Genomic DNA, 18,551 nt, shown 5'->3' on the forward strand with positions numbered 1-18,551 from the left:
TCGCAGGGCTGTTTACAATCGGAAGATGGAAAGACTGATCGGGAGAGGTCGTGAAAACTCGACGATAAGGTACCTGACCCCCCCTAAAATTTTCTCAACGGATTTAGACGATTCACAAAAATGATCAATTTAAGAAATAAAACGACGGACTTCCGCGTATCCACGGAAAATTGCCATCACTGGTGAAAAGAAAAGCCACCAGGTCTGTTACTAGTCTCATTTTATAGCAAATAGTTCTAATTTTGTGATGCATCTTGTTATACTGTATTTTGTTCATATACCTGTACTGTATGCTGCAGTTTTTGGACCATATATTTTTGCATTTTATTGCTTGTGTTGTTAAACATGTATTTTGTTAACATACTTGCATGTTCATAAAGGACATGTACCGTAGTCTTTCCGACAAAAGGGAATTCCGTTATAAGGCAAGATTGGACAATGCGAATATGATTCCTTACTAGAGAATATTTACCGGATTAACAATGACAATCACAATCGCAAACGTTGACTTTCCTCTCTGTGCCCGATTGCCACCAACCTGTTGGTATTTGGAAACAGGGTAGAGAAGTTTGGTGTCCAGCTTGGCGTTGTACTGGGCCAAGGACTCATGTCGGTAATGGTTAATTAGCTCCACCACAGACAGGAAGGTGAGAGGCTCAGAAAAGCCATAGCGGCCATCTCTGTGGTAGATCTTGATAAGTTTGTTGTTCCCACCTCTCCTGTAGTGGGCAGAAATTGAGAAGAAAACAAAACAGCAACTTATTCATATTTATTTTTAGGATTATGGTCACTTGGTGTTTGTTTACAGTCACAAATGCAATTACTATTCATTCCAATTGTGTTTCATCACCTGAGGGTGAGCGTGTACTCGCCCTCGAGTTTGCTTGAGGCATCTCGGACAAGGAAGGTACCATCCGGAGTGTCTCGCAATTTCTCGTTGACCTCCTCCCTGCGAATAAACAAAACAACTCATCGTCAACATTTTCCACTGCAACTGAGGAACTACAAAATATCACGGTCACACTCAATGGCCTAGCAAAAAATGATTTTGTGACAGTGATGTGCGTATTAAAATGAACAAATACGTAAAAAAAGAAAGAAAGCCCTAACAGGAGTCTCCTTTAATTTTAACAGTCATTCCTACCTGGATATTTCTCCCCAGTACCATTCGGCATCGCCGAGAAGGGTGCTTGTGTCCGTCGTAGCTGCTGCGGGTGTCACTTTCGTCTTTGGTGGCTTTGCTGGAAGAACTGTTATCAGGCACAGACTATGAAGGTTATATGAAATTTATGTTGTCATGCTAAAGTCGATGAGCAAAGCATGATTTCTCATCAGAGTTCAGTAAAGCCCCAAGTAACTGAAATCTCCTAACATTATGTAATATGAATTGAAATAGTAACAATCAGAATAATTTTAACACTTGATGTTAAGTTTAGATGTATGTTGGGGTTTCCATTTCAAGAGTTACTAGCAATAGCTACATTTTATATAATTATCCTGAGGCCAAGCGGTACAGAAAATGGAAGGATGGATCGAAAGTCAAATGTTTTCCCTGAGGTTGTAGCGCCCCTTGGAGTCTCCGGCGCACTGATGATTTGCTATACTGCCTAATGTCAATGAATGCAGAACTGCAAACACGCGATTCAAACTACCTGGTGGTGTGAGGTCTTGTTCTGCAGTTCTCTCAATCAGAAGGCGCTCCACTACAAGGGCAGGCAACTCCTCATCCAACGACAACCTGTCAAGCCGTTATTTGACAACTCATCAACAAGAAATGAAAATAGCCCGGTGGCCACAATTAATAACTCCTGACCATTCTCAAACTTACAATGGAGCAGAGGTGGCTGTCCTCATCAGCAGCGGTCCAAAGATCTTGCCAACCGTGTGTGTATCCAAGGCATTGCTGGCCTGCGCCTGCGTTACCTTGGCCAGGTGTGTGAGGAGGTACTGCAGGGTGAGGCGGTGATGGAAAGGGACGGTAGATGAGCTCTCCAGGACCCGGCTTACCTCTCTGTCATGGCTGCCGGCCACTGTACCGTCTGGAGGAGGAATTGACAATATCAATGAAGACGAGCGGAAATGGGTTTGAACATCTGCTAGTTTGTGAGCTTGAATTTAGAGGTGGGGCATTCTAGTCAGATGTCTTGAATTGAGTCAGACTTGAAGGTACAGTGTGTAGAATCTAGTGGCACCTCGTGGTGAACTAATAGAATGCACTGACCTAAGCTCAAACGAAAGCACGCTCGCTCCAGTGCCTCGGAGAGACTGCACTTGGCAAGCTGCCCATCGATTTCTTCAGCTGAGGTGCAAGCAAAATGTCATCCCGAAGGATTTTTGGTATTCCGTCAAGTGACGGAGTAAGTGCAAGACAGTTGTTGGGCCCCATGGTAGTAAATGATGTGGAGGAACCCTTGGCTAAGTGTGTCTCCTTTGGCTATCTATGCCATAAAGAAGGCGGCAGGGGAGGCATTCCCTATGTAATTTAATGAGCCACTATTTCACCTACAATTACATCAAAAAAATTATGTTGATGTGATAGAACATATTTTTTTGCAGATGACTAAAATTAAAAGTGGGCTTTTGAGACAACAGCGAAGAGCGAAAAATCTACACATTTTTACAAGCTGTCCCATTAAGCCGTCGCTTTTGGGACTGGTGAAAGGCTCAACTTTGACGTGGTATTCATGAGACCTGACTTGACTTGAACTACAGCAGCCATCTCGTTACCTCTGCGTCCCGCGTCTTAGACGCATAATTTTCCCGCGGGATGCACAGTTCCAAATAATGTGCGTTTTTGGGACGCAAGGAAATTTCTCAGTCAAAATGAAACAAAACAAAACAAAAAAAACAACGGCAGGCCTGAGGATTTCACGGTAACGATCGTTACCGGTAGCGTGTCGTTTCCGTGGCGTCATTTTGACGGTACCGAAAAATGGTTTCCCATAAAAGTCACTGCACACGAGTTGACTGTACGCGATCGAATCTCTCCTGCGTGATCAACACGATTTCACTGTGCCTGTATGTGTGTTTGTGGTGTGGTGTGTGAGTGTGTTTCTTCTAATTTACTTTCGTTTTGTTTTGTTTTCAGTGTTGGCGGGGCGGAACAGATAACGTTATGTGCGCATGCAGGTTGCTATTTTAGTCCGCAAACTGAGGAATCGCGCGGATGACAGTTTGAGATGGCGGCGAAAAAAACACACAAAGGTCTACTAATTACGACATTTAAGAAATGGGAATGCCAGTCTGATTTTTCGTATGAATCGTCCGAAGGGCGTATCACTAAACTCACCTGTGACGTACGCACAGAACACGAGAGCGAGATACGACGAGAGGCACGATTTCGAGGCAAGTTGGTCATTAGATCTATAGGCTAATCGCTATCAAAAATATGATGAAACAGTCTTGGTTATTCTATAATTTACTGGTTGTAGCATGGTAACATTATGAATAAAACATGTGTCACAAGGTGTAGTAATGCTAATGTTAACTGTTGGTAGAACTAACGATGACGTGTGGTAGATTCTTTCATCAAATTGATAGATTACACATGCATCGTCTAGGGAAGAGGATGTCAAGCCACATCAATACTTAACTGTATTAATGATTACCAGTAAATTAATCTTTGCAGTGTGAGACTGCAAAAAAATACTCAGATTTTGTGGTATGTTGTATTCATGATGCCGTATGAGTACAACATATTTTGATCCATTTATTTTGTTGAATAAACCTGGAGTACACAGCTGCTGATGTTCATTGTTAATCTTGTATGTCTGAATTATTTATTTTTTTGCAGCATTTGTTTATAAGAAATAAACCTATTATCAATGTATATTGTTGTTGTTTGTGATATTATCATATGCAATTGAATAGGTAGATCATTTTAGAATTCAAAATTTGGGACTCTCTAAATGCATAATGGGACTCATACTTTTTTGATCAGCGAGTCCCTGGGACTCGCTGGGGGTAAACTGTAAAATTATCACTGCTACAGGACTTGACAAGTCTCTGTTTACGTTCGAAAATAAGCTTTTTCAAGATGATGTGTCGCGACCAAGTGACGGCTCATTATTTGAAAAGCGCATAAAATGGGCGACTTGCAAGCCCACCGTGAGCTCTGCAAGTAACACATTTGGATTCAAGGATTATGTTTTCGATTCAATCGAGAAAAAAAGAATGGCAACATGCTAGGTTTGTAACTCATAAAAGTCGCAACAACTATGTGATCGAACTTCATTCATTATGATAAAACCCACAGGCAGGTAAGATCAAAGTTTTGGAAACGAGAGCTGATCAAACATGAACTGAGATTCAAGCTAGTAGTTATGTGTTTAACTGAGAAGACACAGTCATGGATAATACAGAGACTGTTTACTTGGTACGATCACTAAAAAATGAATGTGTTGTGTGAGCATCTATGAATGTGTTAGTAATGCAAGATGCTGTATACGGTATGTTGAATGACGTGACTTAACACTTGCTTGAGTCATAACTCGACTTGCTCCACCATGAATGGGGACTTGACTAGCTTGACTTTTACCGCAGCAACTTGGGACTCGCTTGCAGGTCGAGACCTGAGAGGTACTTCTGACTTGCACCTACTCTATATGCCTAATCCCCACCACCGGTATTAGTTATTAGCATCAGCCATCTCGTTACCTCTGCGTCCCGCGTCCTAGACGCATAATATTCCCGCGGAACGCACATTTCCAAATGTGCGTTTTTGCGACGCAAGGAAATTTCTCAGTCAAAGCAAAAGAAAAAAAAACTATGGCAGGCCTGAGGATTTCACGTTAACTGTCGTTACCGGTAGCGTGTCGTTTCCGTGGCGTCATTTTGACGGGACCGAAAAAATCGTTTAACCATAAAAGTCACCGCACACGAGTTGACTGTACGCGATCGAATCTCTCCTGTGTGATCAACGCGATTTCACTGCCTGTATGTGCGTTTGTGGTGTGGTGCGTGAGTGTGTTTCTTCTAATTTACTTTTGTTTTGTTTTCAGTGTTGGGGGCGGGAACAGATAATGTTACGTGCGCATGCGGGTTGCTATTTTCGTCCGCAAACTGAGGAATCGCGCGGATGAAAGTTTGAGATGGCGGCGAAAAAAAACTCATATAGGTCTACTAATTATGACATTTAAAAACTGGGAATGCCAGTCTGATTTTTCGTATGAATCGTCCGAAGGGCATATCACTAAACTCACCTGTGATGTATGCACGAGAGCGAGATATGACGTGAGGCACGATTATGAGGCAAGTTGTTCATTAGGTCTATAGGCTAATCGCTTTGAAAAATATGATGAAACAGTATTGGTTATTCTATAATTTACTGGTTGTAGCATGGTAACTTTAGGAATAAAACATTCGTCACAAGGTGTAGTAATGCTAATGTTAACTATTGGTAGAACTAATAATGACATGTTAAATTCTTTCGTCAAATTGATCGTAGATTGCACATGCATCGTCTTGGGAAGAGGATGTCAAGCCACATCAATACTTACCTGTATTAATGATTACCAGTAAATTCATCTTTGCAATGTGAGACTGGAAAAAATACTCTGATTTTATGGTATGCTGTATTCATGACGCCATATGAGTACATCTTATTTGGATCCATTTATATTTTTGGAATAAACCTGGAGTGCACAGCTGTTGACGTAATGTTGATTGTTAATGCAGTTTTCAACCATTTACCCTTGAAACATGATACTTTTGAGTTTCAGAATACTTGATTATGAATATGAGTCAAAATAGAAAATTGGGTTCCCATGATGAACGTTTACGGAACCCAAAATTAGTTACTGTGGTTTCCCATTGGGTAATCCGACGAAACCGAAAAACAGTTACCGTGAATTTCCGAAATCCTCAGGCCTGCTACTGGATTATTTAAAATTTTGCAGCATTTGTTTATCATTGTATGTGTATGTTGTTGTTTGTGTTATTATCATATGCAATTGAATAAGTAGACCATTTCAGAATTCGAAATTCGGGACTCTCTAAATGCATAATGGGACTCATACTTTTCTGATCAGCGAGTCCCTGGGACTCGCTGGCGGTAAACTGTAAAATTATCACTGTAGCATGCAAGATCATTGTTGCATTCGTGTCAATAAAGTCCCGTGCCATGTGCTTTGCACCTGCTGACTGCTGTCGGACCCGCTGCTGCTGTGTGATAGCAGTTTGGAGATGAGCGTAGGTACAGGCAGGGATGAGAGGTGAGGGAAGGTCTCTCAGGTAGTGCAAGACACACTCTGACAAGATGCCCACATCTGTCTGAGTGATATCACTCTCTGCATAAAAGGACAATCAAGAGTGATAATGTACAGTGCTGTATGTTAAAAAGCACAATGCATGCTCAGAAAGAAAATGTGTTGTTCTACAACATAAGGAATTTGGAGACATATTATCGAAATAAATATCCGTATTCAATACAGTACAACAGGGGTCAGCAACCCAAAATGTTGAAAGAGCCATATTTGACCAAAAAAAACAAAAAATATGTCTGGACCCGCAAAAAATTATATGCCTCATATAAGCCTTACAATGAAGACAACACATGCATATCTATATTAGCTATATTAGCCTACGATCAAAATGACTAAATTGGCTACGAATACACAATGAGCCTTCATGCTTCAATGTTTTTTTTTTCCCTGCAGTGAATCCTGTAGAGTGGGGGTGCCCAAACATTTTTGACGTAAGATCTACTTTTCGATCAACCAACCTCCCGCAATCGACCCATTACCGCACACGCGCGGACACACACGCACTTACACACCCAAGCCATAATGAGCAAAAGACAGAACAGCCACTAAGATGATCGAGGCATGAGACGCACTTTTGCAGCCTGTTAACTATCATAGCTGACATGTACTGTTTAAAAATGCATCCCTCCACACTGCCCCATTCTTTGCCAGTACCCTCTGTGAATTGTATAAGAAATGCTGTTCATTTTTTACAACAAACACGTGCCTTGCATCGCGTCCTGATAATAAAAACGTGTGTTGCAAATGTAATATTTATTCTACACCTTTTTACAGCATTGGAAAACATTAAGAATGTTTTGTTTGTGTCATGTTTGTCCTCTTACAGAAACCATGATAAAACGAAAAATATATTATCTTCTCCCATCTTTTTCCATTTGCAAACATTTTTGAAAAAGCTCCAGGGAACCACTAAGATTAAGATTACGATATCCTTTATTTGTCCCACACTGGGGAAATTTACAGTCTACAGCAGCAAATTTGGGGGCGGCACTAAAGAGCCACATGCGACTCTGGAGCCGCTGGTTGACGACACCCGGTATATAAGAAACAAATAGGCCTGAAATGAGATACCAATTGCGAAAAAGTTAAGTGTAAAACTACAACAAGGGCTCATGTTACTGCAGGCTCATGCATCACTCCCGTGAACAAGTTGGCATGATGGCATTGAGGAGCAAAGTGTATCTTAAAGGGAGAGAATGTTCAAAGTTGGGGCTCATATCGCACTTAAAAAAGGAGCTTCAACAAGTGCAATCTATCTACATCAGGGGTGTGTAAACTCGGTCCTCAAGGGCCGCTGTCCTGTTTTCCTTCTCTCCCTGCTGCAACACAGCTCATTCAAATGATCGGGATCGTTCTGAGGCTTCAGCGAAGCTTGCTGATGAGCCGGTGGATTGAATCAGGTGTGTTGGAGGAGGGAGACATCAAAAACAGGGTGGACAGGCCTCTGGAGGACTGGTCTTGAGGACCCCTATTCTATGTCAAACTGCTTCAAATGCCAGGGAACATAAATGTGCAATTTCACTCCTTGAGGGCCACTATCCTGCCTGCAGGTTTGAGATAGTTTCCCCCCTCCAACACACCGGATTCAAATGATCAGCTCCAACACACACATCAGCTCAAAAGCAAGCTCTGCAGGAGTCTGACCCTGATCATTTGAATCCGGTGTGTTGAAATTTTTGGTCGAAAACCGATTTGGTCGAGAACAGAGACGTTCAAAAACCGAGGTTTGACTGTAATGGGAAACGTGGTTTCGATTTTCGAACACATCGGTTTTCGAACAGCCTTCTGGAATGGATTATGGTCGAAAATCGAGGTTTGACTGTATATGCTTGTGGAGGCTCTCAGTCGTACAGGAAAGTTCCACGGTAGAAAGGGTTCCGTCAGTCGTCATCTGTACTTGTGGGTAAAAAACAAAAAACAAAAAAAGGACGTTTCGCTTCTCTCATAGAAGCTTCGTCAGCAGTAGACAACTCTGAAGTCTCCGTGAAGACTCCGGGAAATTGCTCTGCGCTAAAAGGCTAAGCGTGGCCTATTTGAGGACTGGGTGGGGATGGTCAGTCACGCCCCTATGGTGAAGAGGCCCATGGCTTTCTAAATTCCCTATCGTTGGGTCTTGATTAGGCCTATTGTTTGGGCTAGGGCTGAATAGCTATTTTCAGTTAGCCTGATCAGCATGTCTATGTCCCTTGGTGGTCAACAAGTTATTGTAAATAGGAGACAGGTTAAACCTGATACCTGCTTCACGGTTCAGAGAGGGTGAAAATTTTTTCACAAAAATCGCTTCCTTTACTCCCCTTTCAAACCATCTCTTTTCTGTTCCTAGGATTTTTACTTGTTCATCTTCAATTGTGTGGTATGTTTCTTTTAAGTGTGCGTTTCCTGCACTTTTGTTATCATTGTTTTTCCATTTGTGTTGATAAAGTCTTTTCTTGTGTGTTTGTTTGGTTTCTCCGATGTAATGTTCCTTGCACTCCCTTTCTTGGCAACGGATGGAATAAATCAGATTGCATTTTGCGTAGATGTCAACAAACAGGATGCTTTTTAAAAAAATCTTTATTGAACACGTCCGCTCACATTGGACGCTCTTTTTAAAAAAAAAAATCTTCATTAAACACGTCCGCTCACATTGGACGCTCTTTTTTAAAAAAAATCTTTATTGAACACGTCTGCTCACAATGGAACGCTACATGACGAAGCATCACTTCCTCGTTTACCCAAGGAAGCGTCACTTCCTCGTTTACCCGAGGAAGCGTCACTATCTCGTGTAAGGAACGTGAGAGGAGTCGAGTGGCGCATTCAAGAGCGCTCAGTTTGGTCGAGAACCGATTTTCGGTCGTAATCCGAGGCATAAAAAAAATCGAAATTTTTGGTCGAAAACCGATTTGGTCGAGAACAGAGATGTTCAAAAACCGAGGTTTGACTGTATATAAAAAGACCATGAATCCACGTGCTGCCACAGCCACAATTGTCGCCCACATTGGCTCAGGGTTAGCCAGTTAGCAAACAGACAATAACCTGAGCTCAAAACAGAAACTGTGCGCTCTTATTTGCCGACACCCATGTCACTCACCAGGGCTGGGCCCTACATTTTAAAGCCAAGTACACTCATTATCACAGATGCTGTTTTGCTGTTAAATAATGGAAAACCAATTTTTATTCCAGAAATCAATGATATCATCGGTAAAATAATCTGTTCTAAAAATATTTAATCCTCACAGACGGTGAAAAACTTATAATGTAGAATGACAAACGGTCCATGTTGACTCACCTTGAATAAAAGTGTGCATCGGGATGTCTGAAACGGAGGAATTGGTAGTTGTCCTGTACAGCGATGGAGAAGTGAGACCTCGAGAAAACAAACAAACAAACAAACAAACAAACAAACAAACAAAAACAAGTTTAAAAAAAATATATATATATATATATATATATATGACCATAAGAATACATTTTATGCGCCAGTACTTACCACGGTACTCGGATTAATAGTGCATTCGCCGAATAAGAATGAAAAAGAATAATTCGTCAGTGTAGGGGAGGCGCCATGCTGGGCGAAATCCTTCGCTGCAGATAACAAGTAATGTCAAAGCTAGAGTACTGTGTTGCCTGCTAAGACAGCGCGCCACTGAATGGTGTCAGCTGACCGATTGTACACAGCGATGGTTTGACCCGTTTGACTTTGTGGACACCATGGCTGAGATGGAAACTTGCGGTTCACCTGTTTTCTGGGTTTGCTCACATGACGTTCACAATGACAGCCGAAAGGCAATATGACGTCAATTTTACTCGACAGCAGAGGGCAATGCTGGATATGTCAGAGCCGCCTGAGTTTGCTCAAAACGGCTCAATTCATTTGCTTAATTCTTATTCCAGCAACACAATATTAATCAGAATACAGTACTTACGAAATTAAATAGTTATGGAAGAAATTTCTGAACGAGAAAATTTTGAAAGTAGAGACGCGTTTTCAATGTAAATGCCCTAATCCGTTCCAAGTCTCCCCAAAATTCAGACATAAATGTTTTATAAAAAACAAAAATGCATCAAAATATGTAATAAATACATGTTACAATTCGATTATTGCAAAATAAATGAGAGTTGTGCATAATGTAAAAAAACAAAGAATAGCGTAAAGAATAAAAATGATGGTCATTTAACTTTGAACTGCGGCCTCATCGTTTTTTGCCCTCTTTAGTTCATGTTCTCTCTCAGAATTCATTTTTGCTTGCTGTTTTTTAAAGAACTGATCCAAGGACGTTTGCCTTTGTCGGCTTTTAACAATCCTTCGAAAATGTCCAAGGCAAACATCAGCATAGTGAGCGATCGCCTGACTGGTGAACACTTTTTCTGGGTGATTCACATTTACGTAAAACTATCGGAATACCTCATGGCCGCAGGGGCGGATGTTGCGTTCAGGAAACTCGGAGCTGCGAGTAGCAGCCCATACTGTATTTTTAGCTTTCGTATCCTGAAATTTTTTTTGTAATAAGTGGCAATATTTTTCTGTTGAGGCGTTTCGTGACTTGAAAATTTCATATGAAGAGATGTTCGTAAGTAGAGGTACCACTGTACCGTGTTTAAACTAGTGGGGACACACAAAGACATTATTTCAAGGAACATTTTTGACTTGGTTTCCCCTTTGAGTAAACAGCAGCTGATAAAGAAGATATGTACTTGTACATTTGACATTTTGGGGTTAATTCCAAATCAGAGAGGAAATTTGTAAGTCATAAGGTGGACGAATCCACAGATAACCTGCTTAGAATTGCAGACAGAAAAGACTGTCGCCGAGAAAATAACATGTCAATCATTTAGCTCAGGGGTGTCAAACCCATTTTCGTCGCGGGCCACACTGCAGTAACCATTGCCCTTGGAGGGCCATTATAACTGAAACCATTTAAAAAAGTCAAAATAACAGATTATTCAACTATTGTTTAAGTTACTGTCATGGGGGGTTTGGAACCAAAAAAATGCTGACAATATCTCTCTTATTTATTATACATGAGAATTTGAAATTTTGGTTCATATTTTGGCAAGCATCACAACCCAGCCACTAGGGAGCAGTGCCCTCCCCTGGGGATACACTGTTCCCCAGTGCCGGTCCCAAGCCCGGAAAAATGGGGAGGGTTGCGTCAGGAATGGCATCCAGCGTAAAACTTTTGCCAAAACGAACATGCGAGTTGAGAAAACGATTTCCATACTGGATCGGTCGGGGCCCAGGATAAAAACGACTGCCAACAGTGCTGTTCACCTACAGGGTACTGTTGGAAATTGGACTACTGTTGGTCAAAGAAGAAGACAAAGAAAAGGAGGACGATTGGTACAGAGAAAGAGGGAAAAGAGGAAGGTTAGAAGTATTAGTCTGAGGTTAGGAACTCTGAATGTAGGTACAATGACAGGGAAAGGCAGAGAACTAGCTGACATGATGGAGAGGAGGAGAGTAGATATTCTGTGTGTTCAGGAGACAAGGTGGAAGGGCAGCAAGGCTAGAAACATTGGAGGAGGCTACAAGCTGTTCTACCATGGTGTAGATGGGAAGAGGAATGGAGTAGGGGTGATTATAAAGGAAAAATATGCTAGACATGTAGTAGAAGTAAAACGAGAGTCAGACAGGTTGATGTGCGTGAAGGTAGAGATAGAAGGTGTGATGATGAATGTAGTCAGTGGGTATGCCCCACAGGTGGGCTGTGAGTTAGAAGAAAAGGAAAAGCTCTGGAATGAGATGGATAGAGTGACAGAGAGCATTCCCAGGGGAGAGAGAGTAGTGATTGGAGCAGACTTAAATGGTCATGTAGGGGAAGGTAACAGAGGCGATGAGGAAGTGATGGGCAAGTTTGGACTTAGAGATAGGAACTTGGAAGGACAGGCAGTGGTAGACTTTGCCAAAAGAATGGAAATGGCCGTGGTAAACACCTATTTCCAAAAGAGAGAAGAACACCTGATAACTTACAAGAGTGGAGGCAGGTCCACACAGATAGATTATATCCTATGTAGAAGAGGTAATCTGAGGGAGGTTAACGACTGTAAGGTGGTGCCAGGAGAGAGTGTAGCCAAACAGCATAGGATAGTAGTGTGCAAGCTGACAATGGAGGTGAGGAAAAGGAAGAGGGTGAAGACAGAGAAGAAAATAAAATGGTGGCAATTGAGGAAAGAAGACTGTTGTGAAGAATTTAGGAGTGCGGTAAGGGCAGTTCTGGGCAGCGTTGAGGAATTCCCAGATGATTGGGAGACTACTGCAGCAGTGATTAGGGAGACAGGAAAGAAGGTGCTCGGTGTGGCCTCAGGACAGAGAAAGGTGGACAAAGAGACTTGGTGGTGGAATGTTGAGGTTCAGGAAAGTGTACAGAGGAAGAAATTAGCGAAGAAGCGATGGGATAGTGAGAGAACAGAAGAGAACAGGCTGGAGTACAAGAAGATGACTAGGGAAGTGAAGAGAGAAGTGGCCAAGGCCAAACAGAAGGCATATGAGGAGTTATACGAGAGGTTAGACACAAAGGAAGGTGAAAAAGAATTGTACAGGTTGGCGAGACAGAGAAATCAGGCTGGGAAGGATGTACAGCAGGTGAGGTTGATTAAAGACAGAGAGGGAAATGTCATTGCGAGTGAGGAAAGTGTGTTGAGGAGGTGGAAAGAAGACTTTGAGGAGTTGTTAAATGAGGAAAACAATAGGGAACGTAGCAATGAAGAGCCAGCGAGGATTAAGAAGAAGGTCAATCAGGTTAGAAAGGATGAAGTCAGGAAAGCATGAAAAAGGATGAAGAGTGGTAAGGCGGTTGGTCCAGATGACATACCAGTGGAGGCATGGAAGGGCATAGGGGAGGTGTCGGTTGATTTTCCGATGAGGTTGTTTAATAGAATATTAGACACGAACAAGATTCCTGATGAGTGGAGGAAGAGTGTCCTGGTACCAATCTATAAGAAGGGCGATGTACAGAGTTGTAGCAACTACAGGGGGATAATGTGGTTGAGCCATACGATGAAGGTTTGGGAAAGAGTAGTTGAAGCCAGGTTGAGACAGGAAGTGGAGATTTGTGAACAGCAGTATGGTTTCATGCCGAGGAAGAGCACCACAGATGCAATATTTGCCCTGAGGATGCTGATGGAGAAGTACAGGGAAGGTAGGAAGGAGCTACACTGTGTATTTGTGGATTTAGAGAAGGCTTATGACAGGGTGCCAAGAGAGGAATTGTGGTTCTGTATGAGGAAGTCAGGGGTTGCAGAGAAGTACGTTAGGTTGGTTCAGGACATGTATGAGAATAGTACAACAGTGGTGAGGTGTGCAGTTGGACGGACAGAAGACTTCAAGGTGGAGGTAGGACTGCATCAAGGATCGGCCCTGAGCCCCTTCTTGTTTGCTATGGTGATGGATAGATTGACAGATGAGGTCAGACAGGAGTCGCCCTGGACCATGATGTTTGCAGATGACATTGTGATCTTTAGTGAGAGTAGGCAGCAGCTACAAGAAAACCTAGAAAGGTGGAGGTCTGCACTAGAGAGAAGAGGAATGAAGGTCAATCGTAGTAAGACAAAGTACATGTGCATAAATGAAAGGGAGACCAGTGGAACGGTGAGGTTACAGGGAGCAGAGGTGTCGAAGGTACAGGAATTTAAGTAACTAGGATCAACAGTGCAGAGCAGTGGAGATTGTGGAAGAGAAGTGAAGAATAGAGTGCAGGCAGGATGGAACAGCTGGAGAAAAGTGTCAGGAGTGATTTGTGATAGAAGGGTGTCAGCTAAGGTAAAGGGAAAAGTTTACAGAACAGTTGTGAGACCAGCCATGATGTACGGTCTCGAGACACTAGCAATTGGCAAAAGACAGGAGGCAGAGTTATAGAGGTGGCTGAATTAAAGATGCTGAGATTCTCCTTAGGAGTGACAAGGATGGACAGGATCAGAAATGAGGTCATCAGAGGGACAACTCAGACAGGAAAGTTTGGAGAAAAAGTGAGAGAGGCCAGACTGAGATGGTTTGGACATGTACAGAGGAGGGACAGGGGATACATTGGTAGGAAAATGTTAGAGATGGAGCTACCAGGTAGGAGACAGAGAGGAAGGCCAAAGAGGAGATTCATGGATGCCGTGAGGGAAGACATGCAGGTAGTTGGAGTCAGAGTAGAGGATAACAGGGAAAGATGGAAATTAATGACTCGCTGTGGCAACCCCTGAAAAGGGACAAGCCGAAAGGAGAAGAAGAAGAAGAAGATTTTGGCAAGCATCATGGAAATTGACATCTATGATTTGCTTTCGTGGGCCACATAAAATGATGTGACGGGCCAGATCTGGGTCCCCGGGCCTTGAGTTTGACACCTGTGATTTAGCTGATTTAACATAAATCATTTGAGATTGGAATTATTTTGTATGTTATGTATGTACTTAATTAACCAGGGGTGGCCAACCAGTCAGAGACTAAGAGCCAAATTTTTTACTGTGTTAGTGCAAAGAGCTACATCTTACACATGGGCATCCCGCACGCACGCACGCACGCACGCACACACGCACGCACACACACACACACACACACACACACACACACACACACACACACACACACATGCACGCGGTTGCCCAATCATGCACTCGCGCACATATGCACGGATGACACGATGAGCAACAGCCGGAACGGCCCCAACATGAACGAAAGACAAACACACAAATCTTTTTTTCCCCCCACCCATTTCTTCTTCCCACCCCTTGCGGTCGACTTGGGACTAGTCCACTGGCTCCCGGTCGATTGTGATCGACATATTGGGCACCCCTGCCTTAAAATTAGAGGTAATTCGCTGACTAGCTTAGCGCTTAGCGCCGTTGTTTGCACATGAGCGGTGATTGAGTCATCTGATTGATTGCCCTCTATGTCAATCAAGTAACGGGATTGATGATAGGCTGACGTAGTGCGTTCTGTGTATTTAGCGCCTTTGTTTGAATGGCAGCGCCACTGCCGAGGTGTTTTCGACCTTGTCGTGTGAAAGCCCGGGAACCGCATTTAATTAGCCAAAGAGCCGCATGTGGCTCGCGAGCCGCGCATTGGCCACCCCTGCAATACACCCAAGTCCAAATGACATTATGACATAAGCATAATGGAGTACACGAAATTGATTTTTTTTTTTTTTTTTAATTAATGTTGTATGGTGGAGTTGTGTGTCAAACATTTGTGACACTTGGACGGACACACCAAGATCACCGTTATGTATGGATGTTTTTGTTCATTTTTTTTAGATCCACAAAAAAACAGCTGCTAAATCCACATGAGGCCAACTCAAGACAAACATTTTATACAAGCTTTTCTACACACAATTCAAGTCACTACAAGATTTTTTCCAACGCTATTTCCACTTTGGAAAGATGGTGTGAACTGCGGGCAACATTGCTCATTTCCAATGCATAAAATCCTCCAGGAACATTGGGTTTCAAAAGTTTGCATCAGGAAGGTCATTTGTTGAGCGAAACATGTCTCTCGGGTAGTTGAGAAAACCACATTGTGCAAAGCAGAGCGTGTGCATCCAATTCATAATAGATGCATTTCAGCACCATTGCCACATTCGTGGCCAGACCTCTTGCCGCCACTCTCAATAGCAACACAGAAGTTTCCAGCATGATATTCATTTTGGCAGGTGCCTCAAAGATGCAATGGCCCCCTAAATCTGGGCTGCTGGATCACAGTTAAACGGTATGGCTACGAAAGCGCATGCTCTGGGTATAGAAATGTTTTATCCATCCATCCATGATCTGAACCTCGTTGTGTTATTCTAATAGCAGAATTGCCGAGGACATGTAGAATTTACTGTCAAGATCTCAATAAAAAGTGTGGTTGCTGACAATTGTGTCAGTTCTTTATGTTTGGGTAGATTCTTAGACATCATGGTATGTTTGAATCGGGGCAACTGGACTCTTCTTGTCTGTTGAAAGTGTTCTGTTTTTTTCTTGTTTTTTGAAAATGTTCAAAAATTACTTGGACAGTTATGCTATTTAGATAACATTTTGTTATGAATAAAATAAGATGGCATGGATATTAAAGCTTGGTTTTATGATAAAGCACTGATTCAAAATAAATCAACAATCTGGTTATTTATTGTATTTGAATATTTAACAATTGGTGAATATGTAATTTTTTTTCTTCTATTTTTCCCCGGAGCAATTACAATGGGCGTCAATTATAGTGGATTTTCGTTTTTGCGAGCCAGCCCTGTTCCTAGCACCTGCAAGTAGCATGGGCCGAGTGTACGGCAATTTGTTTCCTCTAATGCTGTTTTTAAAATGACTTGAGTGGTGTAATTATACTACATAATTACGGTAAACCCAAACTGGAATTTATTGTATTTGTTTTTTATACAATACACTGCTATTTGTCCTTAAAAACATGTAGCCCCCCGAAAAAAGTGCTGTTTTTTGGGGGGCTGAAACGGATGAAGAGAATTTCAATAAAGAAGTTGATTTTGATTAGTATCCTGAGTTATACCTAAGTCAAGGCACCACTGTACTTATAGAAAATTGAAAATAAGCAATTCCTTCAATGAGTGCACTGTGCACAATAACAGTATTGTGGCATGTACTCGGTGTTTTTTGAAAGGTCTCTCTTTGAGTCTTTACTCGTGTAACTAGACAACAAAGGAGGTAATGTCACTCGAACACATGCGATTCTCCGAGTGACTGGACCCGCTTGTCTGTACACCTACGGTTGCGCAAATGTTGGTTTGAGGGCGAGAGGTGGATAGGCGCGCACATATGGAAAGACAACGAGGCGGACGGGCGATTTAGATGGCTGCCTTACACGGATATCGGATCTACCTCTTTGCTCTATGGCTTGGATCAGGCTGACGAGGGCGGCGGGAGCTGTCTCCGCTGGTGTGAACTGCTCACTCAGGTCGGGCACTGAGGCAGCTGAAACAACAAGACAAATCACAGTTATACATCCACCACGGAGTCTCCCGAAAGTCATGGGGGTTCTGTGGGATTGGCAGCTCACAGTATACGTGGGATCATTTCAGCAAAGGCCAGCATATTTTTTCATTTTAGCCTGTTCCACAAAAAGCACACCTGTCCACCTAAACCAGGTGAAATAAATACGACACTCAAATAAATGTTCAGTTCTTCAAAATGAAACACTTTCCATGTTTTACACTTCAATTTTAAATATCACTGAACTGTACTTGGGCAATGAACGTTTCACATGTCATTAGAGAGAGTGTGGTCCTTGTACCATACTTTGCAAATCACCGACCTAAACTTTGTCCTCCTTTAGGCTTCTTTTCACGGAAATCATTTGTAACAAAACTTTTGATTGCATCTCAAGATATCATTCCAGTTATGGTTCATGTTGCATCAGACTCCGGAAAAAAAAAATAGTTGTGAATGCACCTTTTGTTGACTGGCAATAAAATCAATTTTGATTTTGAGTCCAATAACTTTGCTTGAAATAGCATGAAAAAAAAAAGTTCAAAGTGCATGACAAAAATAAGACAATTATTCGAGTAGTATCGTGGGCAAGCTTGTGAGCCACTGGTCATGCTGAAGACAGAAATGGGACTTGTGATGGGAGCAGTGCCCAACTAAAGCCAGCAGAAAGCTATCTTAAGAGTCCTGATGCCGATGCAAAATTATTTTGTTGAAATAATGCTCATAATCAGCCCCTGCTTTATCATTCATACAACCCAGACTGTGTGACGAGCAGAAAATCGCTTTTGGGAGGTATCCTCACATCTTCAAAATCACTATCCATCCATCCATTATCCGATTCGATTATCCTCACGAGGGTCGTGGGCGTGCTGGAGCCAATCCCAGACGTCTTCAGTTGCCAGCCAGTCGCAAGGCCAACAACCATTTGCTCACACAATCACAGCTAGGGACAAATTAGAGTGATCAATCAACCTACCGTGGATGTTTTTAGAATGTGGGAGGAAACCGGAGTACCCGGAGAAAACCCCACGGGCACAGGGAGAACATCCAAACCCCACAAAGGAAGGCCGGCGGCCCGGAATCGAACCCTGGACCTCTATCCTATGAGGATAGCGTGCTAACCAGTTGACCACTGTGCCGTCTCAAAATCACTACTACCGCATTTTCTGGATTACAAATCTCTCCGGAGTATAGGTCGCAAAAGCCATATAGAAGAAAAAAAAAACATAAATCGGAGTATAAGCTGCATTTTTGGGGGAAATTTATTTGGTAAAATTCAACACGGCCCGGTAGTCCAGTGGTTAGCACGTCGACTTCACAGTGCAGAGGTACCGGGTTCAATTCCAGCTCCGGCCTCCCTGTGTGGAGTTTGCATGTTCTCCCCGTGCCTGCGTG

General features: G+C 42.6%; 2 protein-coding genes across 4 annotated transcripts in view; one reads left to right on the plus strand and one right to left on the minus strand.

Moving 5' to 3' along the window:
- The window catches only part of pik3r2 (phosphoinositide-3-kinase, regulatory subunit 2 (beta)), a 55,698-nt gene that overhangs the window by 11,468 nt on the left and 25,679 nt on the right, over positions 1-18,551 (minus strand). For all 3 annotated transcript variants that reach the window (XM_019888876.1, XM_019888874.1, XM_019888875.1), the window contains exons 3-10: positions 17,049-17,141; positions 9,532-9,609; positions 6,135-6,287; positions 1,829-2,039; positions 1,653-1,738; positions 1,145-1,250; positions 851-949; positions 539-719 (exon numbers count right to left, since the gene is read on the minus strand). In XM_019888876.1, coding sequence (XP_019744435.1) covers positions 539-719; positions 851-949; positions 1,145-1,250; positions 1,653-1,738; positions 1,829-2,039; positions 6,135-6,287; positions 9,532-9,609; positions 17,049-17,141 — 1,007 coding nt within the window. The remainder of the gene's footprint in view (positions 1-538; positions 720-850; positions 950-1,144; positions 1,251-1,652; positions 1,739-1,828; positions 2,040-6,134; positions 6,288-9,531; positions 9,610-17,048; positions 17,142-18,551) is intronic.
- LOC109527143 (uncharacterized) overlaps positions 11,778-18,551 on the plus strand; it is a 21,467-nt gene continuing 14,693 nt past the window's right edge. Inside the window, exons 1-2 of the mRNA XM_019888877.1 lie at positions 11,778-12,876; positions 16,641-16,644. Of these exons, the coding sequence (XP_019744436.1) occupies positions 11,881-12,876; positions 16,641-16,644 (1,000 nt within the window). The 5' untranslated portion in view covers positions 11,778-11,880. The remainder of the gene's footprint in view (positions 12,877-16,640; positions 16,645-18,551) is intronic.

This window comes from Hippocampus comes, unplaced genomic scaffold (genome assembly GCF_001891065.2).
Source record: "Hippocampus comes isolate QL1 unplaced genomic scaffold, H_comes_QL1_v1.1 scaffold228, whole genome shotgun sequence".
NCBI lineage: Eukaryota > Metazoa > Chordata > Actinopteri > Syngnathiformes > Syngnathidae > Hippocampus > Hippocampus comes.